This window comes from Saccopteryx leptura, chromosome X (genome assembly GCF_036850995.1).
Source record: "Saccopteryx leptura isolate mSacLep1 chromosome X, mSacLep1_pri_phased_curated, whole genome shotgun sequence".
Lineage (NCBI taxonomy): Eukaryota > Metazoa > Chordata > Mammalia > Chiroptera > Emballonuridae > Saccopteryx > Saccopteryx leptura.
This window is the reverse complement of record NC_089516.1, coordinates 60,042,949-60,056,279: the sequence shown is the minus strand read 5'-3', so window position 1 is coordinate 60,056,279 and position 13,331 is coordinate 60,042,949. Positions and strand designations below refer to the sequence as shown.

Here is a 13,331-nt window from a genome sequence, read left to right as displayed (position 1 = left end):
AGCATAGTACAATTAATGTTATCAGCTAAGCAACAGAAAAAACTTCAGGGGTAAAGCAATTAAGAAATGTGAAATCTGGCCCTGGCCGGTTGGCTCAGTGGTAGAGTGTTGGCCTGGCATGCAGAAGTCCCAGGTTCGATTCCCGGCCAGGGCACACAGGAGAAGTGCCCATCTGCTTCTCCGCCCCTCCCCCTCTCCTTCCTCTCTCTCTCTTCCCCTCCCGCAGCGAGGCTTCATTGGAGCAAGGATGGCCCGGGCACTGGGGATGGCTTCTCGGCCTCTGCCCCAGGCGCTAGAGTAGCTCTGGTCACAACAGAGCGACTCCCCGGAGGGGCAGAGCATCGCCCCCTGGTGGGCGTGCCGGGTGGATCCCGGTCGGGCGCATGCGGGAGTCTGTCTGACTGTCTCTCCCCATTTCCAGCTTCAGAAAAATACAAAAAAAAAAAAGAAAGAAAGAAATGCGAAATTTACTTGGGAAAGGAAAATGTAGGGTGTGGATAGAAGGCAGAATGCCTAGGGAAAAGAGGTTGAAGCCAGACTGCAAAGGCCCTTCAATGACAGAAGAATCAAGTTCATGAGAGGGTAACCTATTCATGTTTATATCCTCAGCACCCAGCTAGGATCAGATACTTACAGAACACAATGGGATCTATTACAGAGGTACATACTAGGATTTAAGACCACATTATTCCTGTTGCCACTTCACACCTGTAGTTTCTTGAACACGCTTGTGGTCTGGGGCTGGCTCCCCTTCAATTCCCATGAGGTCACAAGCTGCTTTTTGGAGCTTTTCTACAGGTACTTGGTGCTCAGCCAATTCCTCCTGCAACTGCTGCTTGTCCATGAAAAAGGACAAAAGAAAAACATGTGAGTGAGTAATCAAAGCTGGTTCTAGGAATCCAGGACTACTAAGATGCTTTACAGAGTAATTCTCAGCTTAACCACAGCCGTAGATACTAGAATAAATTGTTTAGGAATGGGATCTTCTCCCAGGCATCCCAACCCAACAGCAGCTTTTAACCTAAATACCAGTATTTGTTTTACTTTTGGATACTGTAAGCCATACAAAACCACAGCCTGTGTCCTGTCTTACCTTTGTTGTTGCAAGCTGCTGCTGCAGGACCCCAGGGTCAGAGGCAACAGTATCTGAGAGGAGCTTCTCCACATTGGCCTGGCAAGCCTGCATCCAGGCCTGCAGGCTGTCAGCACTGCTCTGGAACTGCCGGTAATGGCCTAGCAGCATGTTCAGGTGAGTACCCAATCGTGTACACTGCCAGAGAGGAGGGAAAGCAAGCTTAAGCAAGGCCCAGCAAAAGGCAGCAGCTGCCTAGGCCGAGTCCAAAGAGAGACCCGGCTTTATTACAGGGAACTCACCGTAACTACAGTTAGAAGTAGTACCGAGGCCTCCATGGATAGAGGGGTAGCAACGACCTTTTATGAGTGAGTTCCTTGCTGCTTGATTCTACCATTCACCTCAACTTTATTACATACAAGAGAAGATTTAGTGAGTTGGATGACAAACCACCAAAGTATTCAATAATATACATCAGGTTGCAGGCAGAAATGGCATTAAGAGGTACAAAAGTATTCCTTTTCAAGGGTTAAGAGGTATTGGTACAAAGCACAATAAAGGTGAGAAGAACTCACTAGACTCTATACCTGAGGAGCTAAACAGAGGTCTTCGATAGGAGTGAAAATAAGGATTAACCCTAGATGCTCTGTCCAGGAACACAGACTGCGTATGTGGTGTAAGCTTCCCCTGTGCTATGTCTTTCAGGAGCTGTGTCTGCTGGTCAAGATATAAGAGGTGAGCACCTCCACCTTCATCACCAGAGTGAGACATACCCAGTATGGCTAGGATCAGGCATCAGCCCATAGGCCTCCACATTTTACATTTTTGCACAGCTCAAAAAGACATTCTGCCTGTAGTCTATATACAGATGAGCTCACTCACTGTGTTGTGAGGTTTCTAAGCCTCAGAAACCACCCACAGTAGTGTGGGGGCTGCCACAATTGTTGACCCAGAGGCTGCCAGAGCCTCTTCCATACCTTTGAATGGAGAGCAGTGTATCTCTCTGTTGCATCCTTCAGCTTGTCCTTCACTAAGGTTCCAGTTGCTGATGGTTCTCTGCCTTCCTCAAAGCTGTTTTCAGTGTCCAACACTTTCTGTCCTGAGATAGTCACAAATCTCAAGTCTCCTCTGTGGGAAATGACGTCCTCTGAGAAGCTGCCCTGCCGCTTGAGGAGGGAGGGAAGGGCCTCGGGGCTGCTGCCTCCCTGGTGCATGCTCTCCAGCTCCTTCTCAGACCGTTCCAGCCAGTTTTCAAACTCCTGATGGTCCTGCAGAAACCTCTGCATCTCACCCCGTGGCGTCTGCACCTGCTTCAGCTCTGCCTCAGACTGGGCCAGGGAAGTAGCATAGCGTTCCTTTAGCTCTCCTAGCTTTTCCTGCAGCGTCTGTCGCTCCTCAGGTGTGAGATCGTCGCCATGCTGGTCCAGAAAGGCCTGAGCTGATTGGGTGGCCAGGACAAAATTTGGCTGCTGAGACAGCAATTCTTGGTGTCGGGCTTGGCAAAAAATCCCCCAAAGGATAATCAGTACAGAAACCAGAACAATTTGATTATAACTATAACTAAAGGTGAAAGAGAAATTCATAGACCACATTTATAGATGTTCAGAAATCACTAATCTCTTTCTCTCTAAGCATGATGCCATATGCCAATTCCAGCTGAACTAACACATATAGAAACATACTTCTTAAACATATTTTATATGTATTATCTCATCTGACTTGTGGCACAATATGCAATGTGGGAAGACAATATAATATCAATATTAAAGATAGGGTTAAGTGAATACCAAAAAGACACACTACTGATAAAGGTCATGCAGATAGTTAAGGGATGAACTCCTGACCTGACTCTCTTCACTAAACTACCTTAGTCAAATAGAAGGTACAAATTGCCAACTAATAGTTACCTACATTAATGGAAGGAGAGAATAAGCTGGGTGAGCCACACATGGGACAATATAAAAACTGCAAATTCTTAGCTGGGACTTGTCAATCAATTATCTGTGAAGACAATTACCTACGTCCCTAACAGGAAAGATCTAGAAAAATTAATTTGTTAGTAAAAAATTTATATATTAGAGTAAATAGTGTTTCTGGACAGAACAGGTCATTTGTATGTGCTATCTCCATGTGTTTCTATGTGGACCTTCTTTCTATTCCAACGGAATACAAGTGAAAGGAGGACACTAGTGGTGTCAAAATACCAAGACATAGCTATGGCTGTGGGCCTAACTGCCCAGCAACCCTGAGGTTGTGGCTTGGGCAGAAATTGTCACATTATTTTAAGTCCCCTTTAAAATATTTAAAAAAGTAGTAATGAGATTTCAAAATGATACAGCTTCTTAATTCATACTGAAAAATTAGGAATGATGACACGGTTTCTTCCTACTTTATCACATCCTTCACAAAAAAGTGTGCTCAAACCTTCAGAGGGCAACGTCACTCCTAACAGGGAGCCATGAAAGGTCCCACCATGCAGACAGGCACAGGCCTGTCCACTTCCTCCTGCGACTGTGGACGGCTCTGTGGCTGGCATCGGAGGGGACAAAGTCAGGGGAAGAACTTATGACCAAATCCAAGGGCACGGAGGAATTTGTTTGGGGGTCTGGGAAATTCAACTTAAGACCCACCGTCCTGTGGCATTTGGAGTTTCTGGAAGATTTGTGCCCATTCTAGAAAGTGTGGTCCCCGTGGACCAGCTTGTCCTGTCCTGGCTGCTGTTGTTCAAAGCTGAAGACACGAATCAATGTGTCTGGATGAGACCACTGAGGATCCAGGGCCCGAACGAATGGCTGCTCCCTGGGGGTGAGAATGACAGATTTCCTGGACAAATGAGACTTGGACTGACTGACCACCGCCCCTATTCCCAAAGGCTGATGTGAAATCTTGTTCTAGGCAGGCTTTGTCTTAAAGGTCAGTTGTGTAATACTGGGCCACCCCCATCCCTGGGAAAGGGCTGGGTATTCTAACCTTTGGTGCAGAAATCCTGGTTAGTTTAGTTAAAGTAGTATATTTCTGCCAGGGCTTCTGTGGGAGCTGCTGCATAAAAAGATGTCGAGACCCTAGTGGATGGTGAGCGAAAGGAAAATGGTACCCTTGGTAATAATACAGATCAACACCGAGGACATACAGTGAATGCATGGATGACTCATCTGAGACGAATGAATGGTGGTTTCCGCATGGAGACCATGATGAATGGTGGTTTCCGCATGGGGACCATGAATCACTGTTGGATATTGTTGAGTCATGTCTAGATTGATCATCATTGTGAGGTTACATGACTGGATCCTCCCTTTTCCCCTTTTCTTTTGTCTGGGACAAATAAAGGCCAAAATCAAAGAATACTATGCCTCAAGAAATCTCTTATTTGCTTCTATCCATTGATACCAATTCATCAATCCAATCAGCCACCATTAATTCATTTAGCTGTCGTTGATTGACCATCTGTTATGTGCCAGACATGGTTTCCAGTCCTGTGAACCCTGTAAGAGAACAAGATAGGCAAGATCTCTTGCTTGTTTCTAACTTAAATTTTATTTGGGGGAGACAGACTAAAAAGAAGTAAACAAATGATCAAAGTAATTTCAGAAGGAAATAAAGTCACTCAGAATGACAAAACACAGACCAGTGTGAATGGACCCTCCACCCCCACCCCGGGGCTACTTTAGTTTAAGTAACTGCATAATAATTTTTTCTTTTTTCTAAAATAAGGAACATAAAAACATTTATACCATGGTTCCTAAATGGGCGAATAATCTCCCCCCCCCTTTTTTTTAACTGAAGAAGGATTAATAATACTGTACATGTACATTCTTTTAGTTGATGTTCTTTGCTTAGGGACCTTCCTGGCTCCTGGTTACAACACCCCCTCCGCAGTCTGTTTAGAGATTTGTGTCTTTGTTTTAAGGTTCTGTTCTTATCCAGTAAGATTTATGAGCATTAAACCCCAGGGAGACTGTGAGTGGATTTCTTTATCATGCTACAACTTCCGCCTCCTGAAGTTTCCACTGCTGGGGTGGAATGGCCCCAAGTCCCCCGATGCCAGCCCTAGGCAGTGGGCACACTGTTCTGTCTGTCTGCTTCTAATGGGAACAGCAGCTCGGCCCCACACTCGCTCAGTGACTTGTGACTTTCCAGTCCCCAAGCAGAAGGCTGAAAGCGCACAGTGTTGGGAGAGGGTTTGGGCGTCACATTGAATCCGGAGAGATGGGTGGGTGAAACCCTCTCACCCAGGGCAGACTCTGATGGCAGGACATTTGCATCTCATTGGGAGCACACAGCAAAGTCTGCCCAGGGGCGGTGGCAAGCCCAAGAACTTGGAAGAGTGACCCACACATTCTCTGTGCTGAGATAGTGCTGGCCTTCCTGTGTATAAGCAAGAGACACACTCCTGGAAACAATCTCATCTACTAATTCTCAGAGAAGAAATATACAGATTTCATCTGCAAAAAAGAAAATGAGCAGAGGGAACAACCAACGTGAAAATGATTTAGGACTTGGAACAACCAAACGTGAAAAAGATTTAGGACTTCAAGACAACGTGGCAAACTTTAGAGAACAGCCAGCATTTCCTTTTAAACATGGTCCCCTGACCAAAGGGGAAGAAAGCATAGGAAAAACTCTACGTCCTGGTCTCTCCAAGTTTCTAGGAGACAAGCCATGAAAAAGGAAAGAAAATGTTAACGGATATATTGGTTTTAGACGGAAAAAAAAATCTGGAAAAAGCAACAGAGGCAAAGAGCAGATTGAACACAAATCACCGGAAAACGAGTGGGTGAACGAGAGGGCGAGCGGGAGAAGTTCTTGAGGAGCGCAGAGAGGAACAGCGCAGGAGAGACTGAGGGGTGGAAGGAGAGGAACATCGGATACAGGAGGGGCACCGTGCGCGTGCTGAGGGGTAGTGCTGGGTGTCGGACTGGGCTGCGTTTTGCTTGACGCCGGCTTCAGGCTCCGCCCGAGCTCCACAGAAAGCAGAGGCGGACTTGGAGACAGGATTGGGGGGTGTCAGGTGCAGGGGTAGAAGGAAGCGAGGCCCGGGAGGGTCAGAGACACGTGAGCCTGCACTATTTTGGTGCTATCCAGAGGTATTTGATCAAGACATAAGACCTAACTGAGTCATATGAAAGTCACCCCTCGTACATGGAGTCAACTCTGATTACCCCCGGGAAGGTGGGGGACTTAATCAATACATGACTGTTTACATCAAATACATTCTGGTTGAATTATTTCAAGGTGGAAAATAGAACCATCTGAAATACTAGAAGATGATCTAGGTCAACATTTGTGTAATTTTGGTCTGGGCCAGATTTTCTAACCATAATACAAATGAAGAAAGCATAAAGAAAAATACCTATAGATTTGCTCCCTTAAATTTTTAAAATATTTTTTACATTTAAAAATACAAAAAATTAAAAGGCCAATGGGCAAAATAATTTGAGGATTACATGTCAGTCAAAGGATTAATATATATAAGAGTCTTGATATATAAAAGACTCTTACCTATTAGTAAGGAAAAGTGGAGCATCCCAAGAGGGAGATGCCCAAAACATAAATAGTTATGTCATAATAAAAATAAAGTGGCTAATGAGCAGGAAAACATGTAACCTCACTACTCAGAGAAAATGCAGATGAAACTGCCGTGAGATACTACGTTTTGCTGATAAACTTTGGAAAACCTTGTGCACATGTGCATTGTGGTTGTGTGTGTGTGTGTGTGAGAGAGAGAGAGAGAGAGAGAGAGGGAGAGAGAACCGTGTGTGGCAATGGAGATATAAAGAAAGCTAACACTTTGGTCGTGTGCTGGTAGAATTCATTTGTAACACATGCTAAAAAGAACAACTTCCCATCTGATGTACGTAGCAGAAGTCTTACACTGCGCCCCACAGAGCTAGCCTGCGGGAAATCTCTCTCCTCCCCACGCAGTCCCTGCTTGTACCACTTCTCTCTACAGCCTCAGAAACTGAAGCTGCAGACACGGGACTCTGGGGGTCGCGCTCAGGCCTTCCTAGCCCCCACCTCCTTGTTCATCCTCTGTTCTCCTAGTCACCGCGGCAGGCACGGTGACTTGCCCAGTCTGTTCGTCTAAGAACCTCATTTAGGCGATGTGTCGGGGCTCCGTCTCACTGGGGACACTGGCCTTTACCCATCCCCCTTCTCTGGGGCGCCTTAGAAAGGGGCCCCCCACCAGTTGAAGCTGACGGAGTCAGGGAGCCAAATGAAGAAAGGCAGGGGAATCTTGTTGAGAAAGCCCCTTTGTCCTCTTATTAAGTTAGTTACCACCTGGACCACATTTCTCAGGGCACAGCACGCTCTGGTCCCTGGCACAGGGCCACCTTTATTCTAAGATGTGTTTGAGCTGAGATCATGGTGTGTTGGTGTTGACCTTGGCGGTAATTTCCTATTTTGGGAGAACAGAGACAGCCAGGCAGGCATGGCTTCGGCGAAGGCCCCGGAGTGCCAGGAGTTGTCTCCCTTGCAGACCTGGGCCTGGACATCCCCCCGGCTCCCAGCCCACCATGGCTAACAGAAGAAAGTGGCCTGTGGTGTTGGCTTGAGAAAACGTTTTTGTGCATTTTGTTTGTTGATGAGGGCCCTGAGGGCCCGTGGGAATGGGAGGAGCCCTGGGTCTCTGTCCCAGTGAGGTCTGAGTGTGAGGATCCCAGCCAAGGGACACGGGGCGTGGGACATGGGGACGGGGGAATGCTTCGCGGGTGTGAGCGTCCTCCCGGTCAAGACATGGACAATAGTGTAGTTATGTCTGATGGTTGGTGCTCGCAATCTGAATGGTTTTTGTAGAAGGATGGTTGTGAAACACACATTTACACAAATAAATATTGTAACGTGAAATTAGAATGAGCATATTTGTGGCTTCTCTGGGTATGACTGGTAAACTGAAGAAAATCATAATTTTTTATGACATTTCTCATAGCAATATTGTTTTTCCTGATATATCTTCTTGGGGAAGGGAAACAGAAGAAAAAATAAACAAATGGGATGACATCAAACAAGAAGGTTTTTGTATAGCAAAGGAAACCGTCAACAAAATGAAAGCACAGCCACTGAACAGAGCAGCATTCTCGCCAGTAAGTGGTGAATGTCAAAAGTTTGTAAAAAACTTATAAAACACCAAAACTCCCCACAAAAATCCAATTAAAAATAGGCAAAGGACCTCAATAGACACTTCTCCAAAGAGGACACACATATGAAAAGATTCTCAACATCACCACATCATCAGAAAAATGCAAGTCAAAACTACAATGAGATGTCACCTCACACCTGTCAGAATGGCTATCATCAATAAGTCAACAAACAACAAGTGCTGGCGAGGGTGTGGGGAAAACGGAACCCTCCTGCACTGCTGGTGGGAGTGCAGACTGGTGCAGCCACTGTGGAAAGTAGTATGGAGATTCCTCAAAAAACTAAAAATGGAACAGCAATTCCAATTCCAGGAACATATCCAAGGAAACCCACAACACTAATTTGAAACAATATATGTATCTCTATGTTCAAGTGCCCATCAGTGGACGAGTGGATAAAAAAAGCTGTGGTACCTTTACACAATGGAATACTACTCAGTCATAAAAAAGAAGGAAATCGTACCTTTTGTGACCGCATGGATGGACCTGGGGAGTATTACGCTAGCGAAATAAACCAGTCAGAGGAAGACAAGCACCACATGACTTCACTTTTATGTGGAAACTAATGAATAAAATAAACAAAAGAGAAGCAGTCTCACAGACACAGAGAACAGACTGACAGCTGTCAGACGGGAGGGGGCAGGGGGACCAGGTGGAAAAGGTGAAGGGATTAAGAAAACAAGAAGAAAACCCCACCCCATAGACAGACAGCAGTGTGGCGATGACAGGAGGGAAGGGGGCTGAGAGGGTAAAGGGGACACATGGTGATGGAAGGAGACCTCACTGCAGATGAACACACGATACAATATACAGATGACTGATTATATAACTGTGCATCTAAAACCCATTTAACTTTATTAACCAATGTCAACCCAATAAATTCAATAAAGAAAAAAAATTTAAATGAAGAGTTTGGCCTTTTCTGGAGTGTTTCTTAATGACAGACACAAAATGACTCTGTGCAATGGAGTCCTTATCTATCAAATGGGAAGACTGTCACCTCTGTCACGCACACGAAGTGTGTCCATCTCGAAACTGGAACCCTCGTGCATTGTTGGTGGGAACGTAAACCAAGGCAGCTGTTGCAGAAAACAGCAGAGTGGGTCCTCAAAAAATCAGAAAAAGAACTGCCATGTGATCCAACAATTCTGCTTCTGGTACGTACCCAGGAGAATGGAAAGCAGTATCTCGCAGAGATATTTCTGCACCCATGTTCATAGTACCATCATCCATGACGGCTGAGCGGGAGCAACGCCAGTGTCCGTGGCGAGGGGGTGGGTAGACACAGTGGGGGGGGTGTGTGTGTGAGTGTGTGTGTGACACACACATATATAATGGCGTATGTGTAATAATGGGATATTATTCAGGCTTAAAAAAAGAAGGAAATGCTGACATTTGCAACAACATGGGTGAAACTTGAGGATATTATACTAAGTGAAATCAGCCAGCCACAAAAAGACAAATTCTGTGTGATTCCACTTCTTTGAGGACCCTACACTCAGAGAGACGGAAAGTAGACTGGTGGTCGGCAGGAGCTGGGGGACAGGGCAGTGGGAGTCAGTGTTTAGGGGGACAGAGCTCCAGTCTGGGGAAATGGAGAGTTCTGGAGACGGGTGGCGGTGGAGGTTGCATAACAGTGTGAATGTTCTTAACGCCGCTGAGCGTATAAATGGTTCAGCTGGGGAAGTTAGTAGGTCTGATGTTAGTGTATTTAGTCATTATTAAAATATATATATATATTCAGTAACTACACCAGGGCGCTGAGCTCAGTTTTCTCCACACCCGCAAAGTGGTCTCAGGTCACGGAGAGAGTTAGGCTGTCCTCGCACGTTTGACTCCCCTCTGGTTACTTTGTAGATCTCACAGCAGAAGTCCTCCGTGGCTCCCAGACTCGGTCAGGACTCCCTGTGAAACTCCTTCTCCTTCTGGGCTGGTGTTTGTTTCACGTGGTCTCTGTGTCAGTCACTGAGTTGGATGAGTTGCGTCAAAGTCAATATTTTTAACCTGGAAATGTAACTTCTTGTTCAATGTTTTTGCTTCTGCTACAACATGAATGTCATGATCCAGAAACACCATCTCCTTGCTCCCTGTTGAATCTATGCCCAGTGCAGAATGTGCACATTGTAGGCACTTAGGAAGTATTGGTCAAATAAATTCTATGTGAATGTCAATAACATGTCCGTTCTGCCTTAATTCGTATGGTTTAATACTGTATTGTCTGGTGCATTTGATTGACAAAAGCTTTTCAGTAAGACCTACAGACAACATTTGAGTGAGTGCAGCGGTTCTAAAACCAGAAGCTCTTAAAATTATTTATGGCAAACCCCGCATAGCCACCCTTGGCTTGGTCCTGCCGGCATCTGCAACGTGCATCTCCAGCAGGTTCTGATGACTTTAAACTCTGGCCCTGGTCTGTTTCTCATCAGCGTCCCAGGACCTGAATAAATAGGAAGTGACCACCGATGTCCTTCCCGCTGTTATTTTTGCAAGACCCTTTCCCAGGAGGGACAAGGGCTCAAACCTCAGATGGCATGATGGCTACAGGTAGCTTATTTTGACTTTGATGGGTCCCCACAGGGTGCCACGGAGGCGGGGTTCACCAGAGGTCTGCAGGTCAAGCAGAATTTGGGCTCCTCCCTGGGCCTTTCTTTTACTTTGCTCTTGTAGCTGCTCCATCTGATCCCGTTCCGATGACGGCCCACTCTCCCAAACCCAGACCCGCCCTGCAACCCAGCACTGTGGCTTTGACCCCAGAAACAGCTGTCACGATATTAATTAGTTAACTTCATCAAAGCCGGCCACTTAAAACTTTGTTGGCCAGTGCTCGCTTTTCATAATTTCTGATGTTAGTGAGAAACGTTCCTGTCCTGTTCGGTCTCATGGACGTGGTTAGGTTGCAACATGTGCAAGTGATAGTTCCTTTCTATTCTAAATACTTTATTTTTAAACAATTATGTCAAAAAAAAAAAGAAAAAAGAAAAAGAAAAAGAAGCAGCTATGTTATTCTAACTCCCAGCCTCAAGTAATTATTACCAGACTTTTATTATCATCATCTGCTTTGAATGAATAAACGGAAGTAGTCCTTTTAATCCAATTACTTTCCAATTTTTTTTAAGGATTAGTAGGTCAACTGAATTAATGTTGCTTCCTAATATGTCAAAAGAGCTTGACCTTTCAGTAACCCCAAACCTCAAGTGCACTGGTGGGTCACAAAGCAGTTATCTTTGCATGAGGGGCGGGGAGTGTGGGGAGGCAGCCCAGGGACAAGACAATCCCAAGACGTAGGTCGCAATTTTGTCAGGACGAGTCCTGATAAGGGTGATGTCCTTGTGGCCTCTGTGCTTGAGGAAAAGCATTTGTAACCTAAGATTTGTTATGTTCTCTGCCTGCCAGGAAGAGGCAGAGTGAGTTTGTAAGAAAAAAAATCCAAGTTCAGCTGAGTACGTGTGAAGATCTAATGGGCTGTACTTACAGTTCGTGACCCGAGCAGCATCTGGTCCAGCCAATGGGAGCTGCCGGAGGAGCTGGGCGAAGTGGGCGGGCTTGGTGAACCGGGGCGCAGGGCGGGAGTGTCCTGCAAAGGGCTGACCCGTAGGGCTTGTCATGCGCGCCGGTCAGTCGCCTCGCTGGTGCTGGCCAGGTCATTCCAGATCGGCCGGTTAAAGGCCGCATTCCTGGGAGAGGCTGAAACAGCAGTGAAGTCTTGGTTGGCTGACTTGGGGCTTCGCTAGCACACTGATATCACCCAAACCTGAAACTCACTGTAGCTTGAGAGGCTAACGAGTCCATCTCACACCTCCCATCTTCTGGCCTCGGAGAAATTGTGGCCAGAGACGCTGAAACGTAAACTTGAGCCCAAGACCCGTGGTCTGATGACACAGACTCAGATTGTTTCGGACGAGAGGCCTTCGCCAAGTTGCTTTGGACCCCAGAACTGAAGGAGGGTCACCAGAGCTCCTGGGTTCAGAGTTCTTGTTCATCATGGCCTGTGCTAAGATCTGGCAAGCTAGCAAAAGAGCTTTACTCTTGGTGTCGGGTCACGGTGATGTTTTATAGCCATTGTCTTAGAAATAAAGGAAATTCTATGTTCTGTTTAAGATATCACCATCAGGCTTGGGAGAAGCTTAGAACACCAGCCTCCATTTAACTGACTCAAGGAATGACCCCTCTGTCATGGTCACTTTTTTTTTTTTTGTATTTTTCTGAAGTGAGAAGCGGGGAGGCAGAGAGACAGATTCCCGCAAGCGCCCAACGGGGAACCACCCGGCATGCCCATCAGGGGGCCATGCTCTGCCCATTTGGGCCATTGCTCCAGTTGCACCCAGAGCCATTCTAGTGCCTGACATGGAGGCCATGCAGCCATCCTCAGTGCCCGAGCCAACTTTGCTCCAATGGAGCCTTGGCTGTGGAAGAGGGGGGCAGGGGAAGAGAGAGCTAGAGAGAAAAGAGAGGGGGAAGGGTGGAGAAGCAGATGGGCACTTCGCCTGTGTGCCCTGACTGGGACTTACACACGCCGGGCTGACACTCTACCGTTGAGCCAACCGGCCAGGGCCTGCCACGGTCACTTTTATGTGTCTGTTTGACTGGGCCCTGGGTGCCCAGCTTGGCGTTATTTCTGAGTGTGTCTGTGAGGGGGTTTCTGAGTGAGATCGGCATTTGAGTCAGTGGTCTCAGTGACGTAGGTTGCCCTCCTCATGTGGGCATCTTCTGATCCCTTTAGGGTCTGAATAGAACAGCAACAACCACAGAGAGGAAGAGAGGACTGCCTCCACGCTACCATCCTGCCTGCCGGGTGGGCCGGGCCATCTTCTCCTGCCCTTGGACCAGTTACCCTGCGGGCTCCCTTGGTTCTCAGAAATTCAGACTTGGACTCAGTGACACCACCGGTTCTCCTGGTCTCGAGCCTGCAGACAGAAGACTGAGGGACTCCCCAGCCTCCATTCTACTGTGAGCCAAGATTTTCTTTTCTGTATAATTACCCCCTGTTGGTTCTCTTTCTCTGGGGAACCCTGACTAACACCCTGTTCTCTGTGACAGCAGCGGATGAACCCTCTGCCCCGGCCGAGGGGACACATTCGAGCATGCTCACCCGGCTGCATCTCCAGGCCGAGTCACAGGCCGAC

General features: G+C 46.8%; 1 protein-coding gene across 1 annotated transcript; it reads right to left on the bottom strand.

The window, feature by feature from the left end:
- Nucleotides 1-685: 685 nt before the first annotated feature.
- On the bottom strand, nucleotides 686-7,166 carry LOC136386349 (microtubule-actin cross-linking factor 1-like). The gene is made up of 4 exons (XM_066357809.1): nucleotides 7,088-7,166; nucleotides 2,050-2,567; nucleotides 1,094-1,270; nucleotides 686-832 (listed from the first exon to the last, which is right to left on the bottom strand). Exons 1-4 carry the CDS (start codon nucleotides 7,164-7,166, stop codon nucleotides 686-688), a joined length of 921 nt encoding a protein of 306 aa, XP_066213906.1.
- Nucleotides 7,167-13,331: the final 6,165 nt, after the last annotated feature.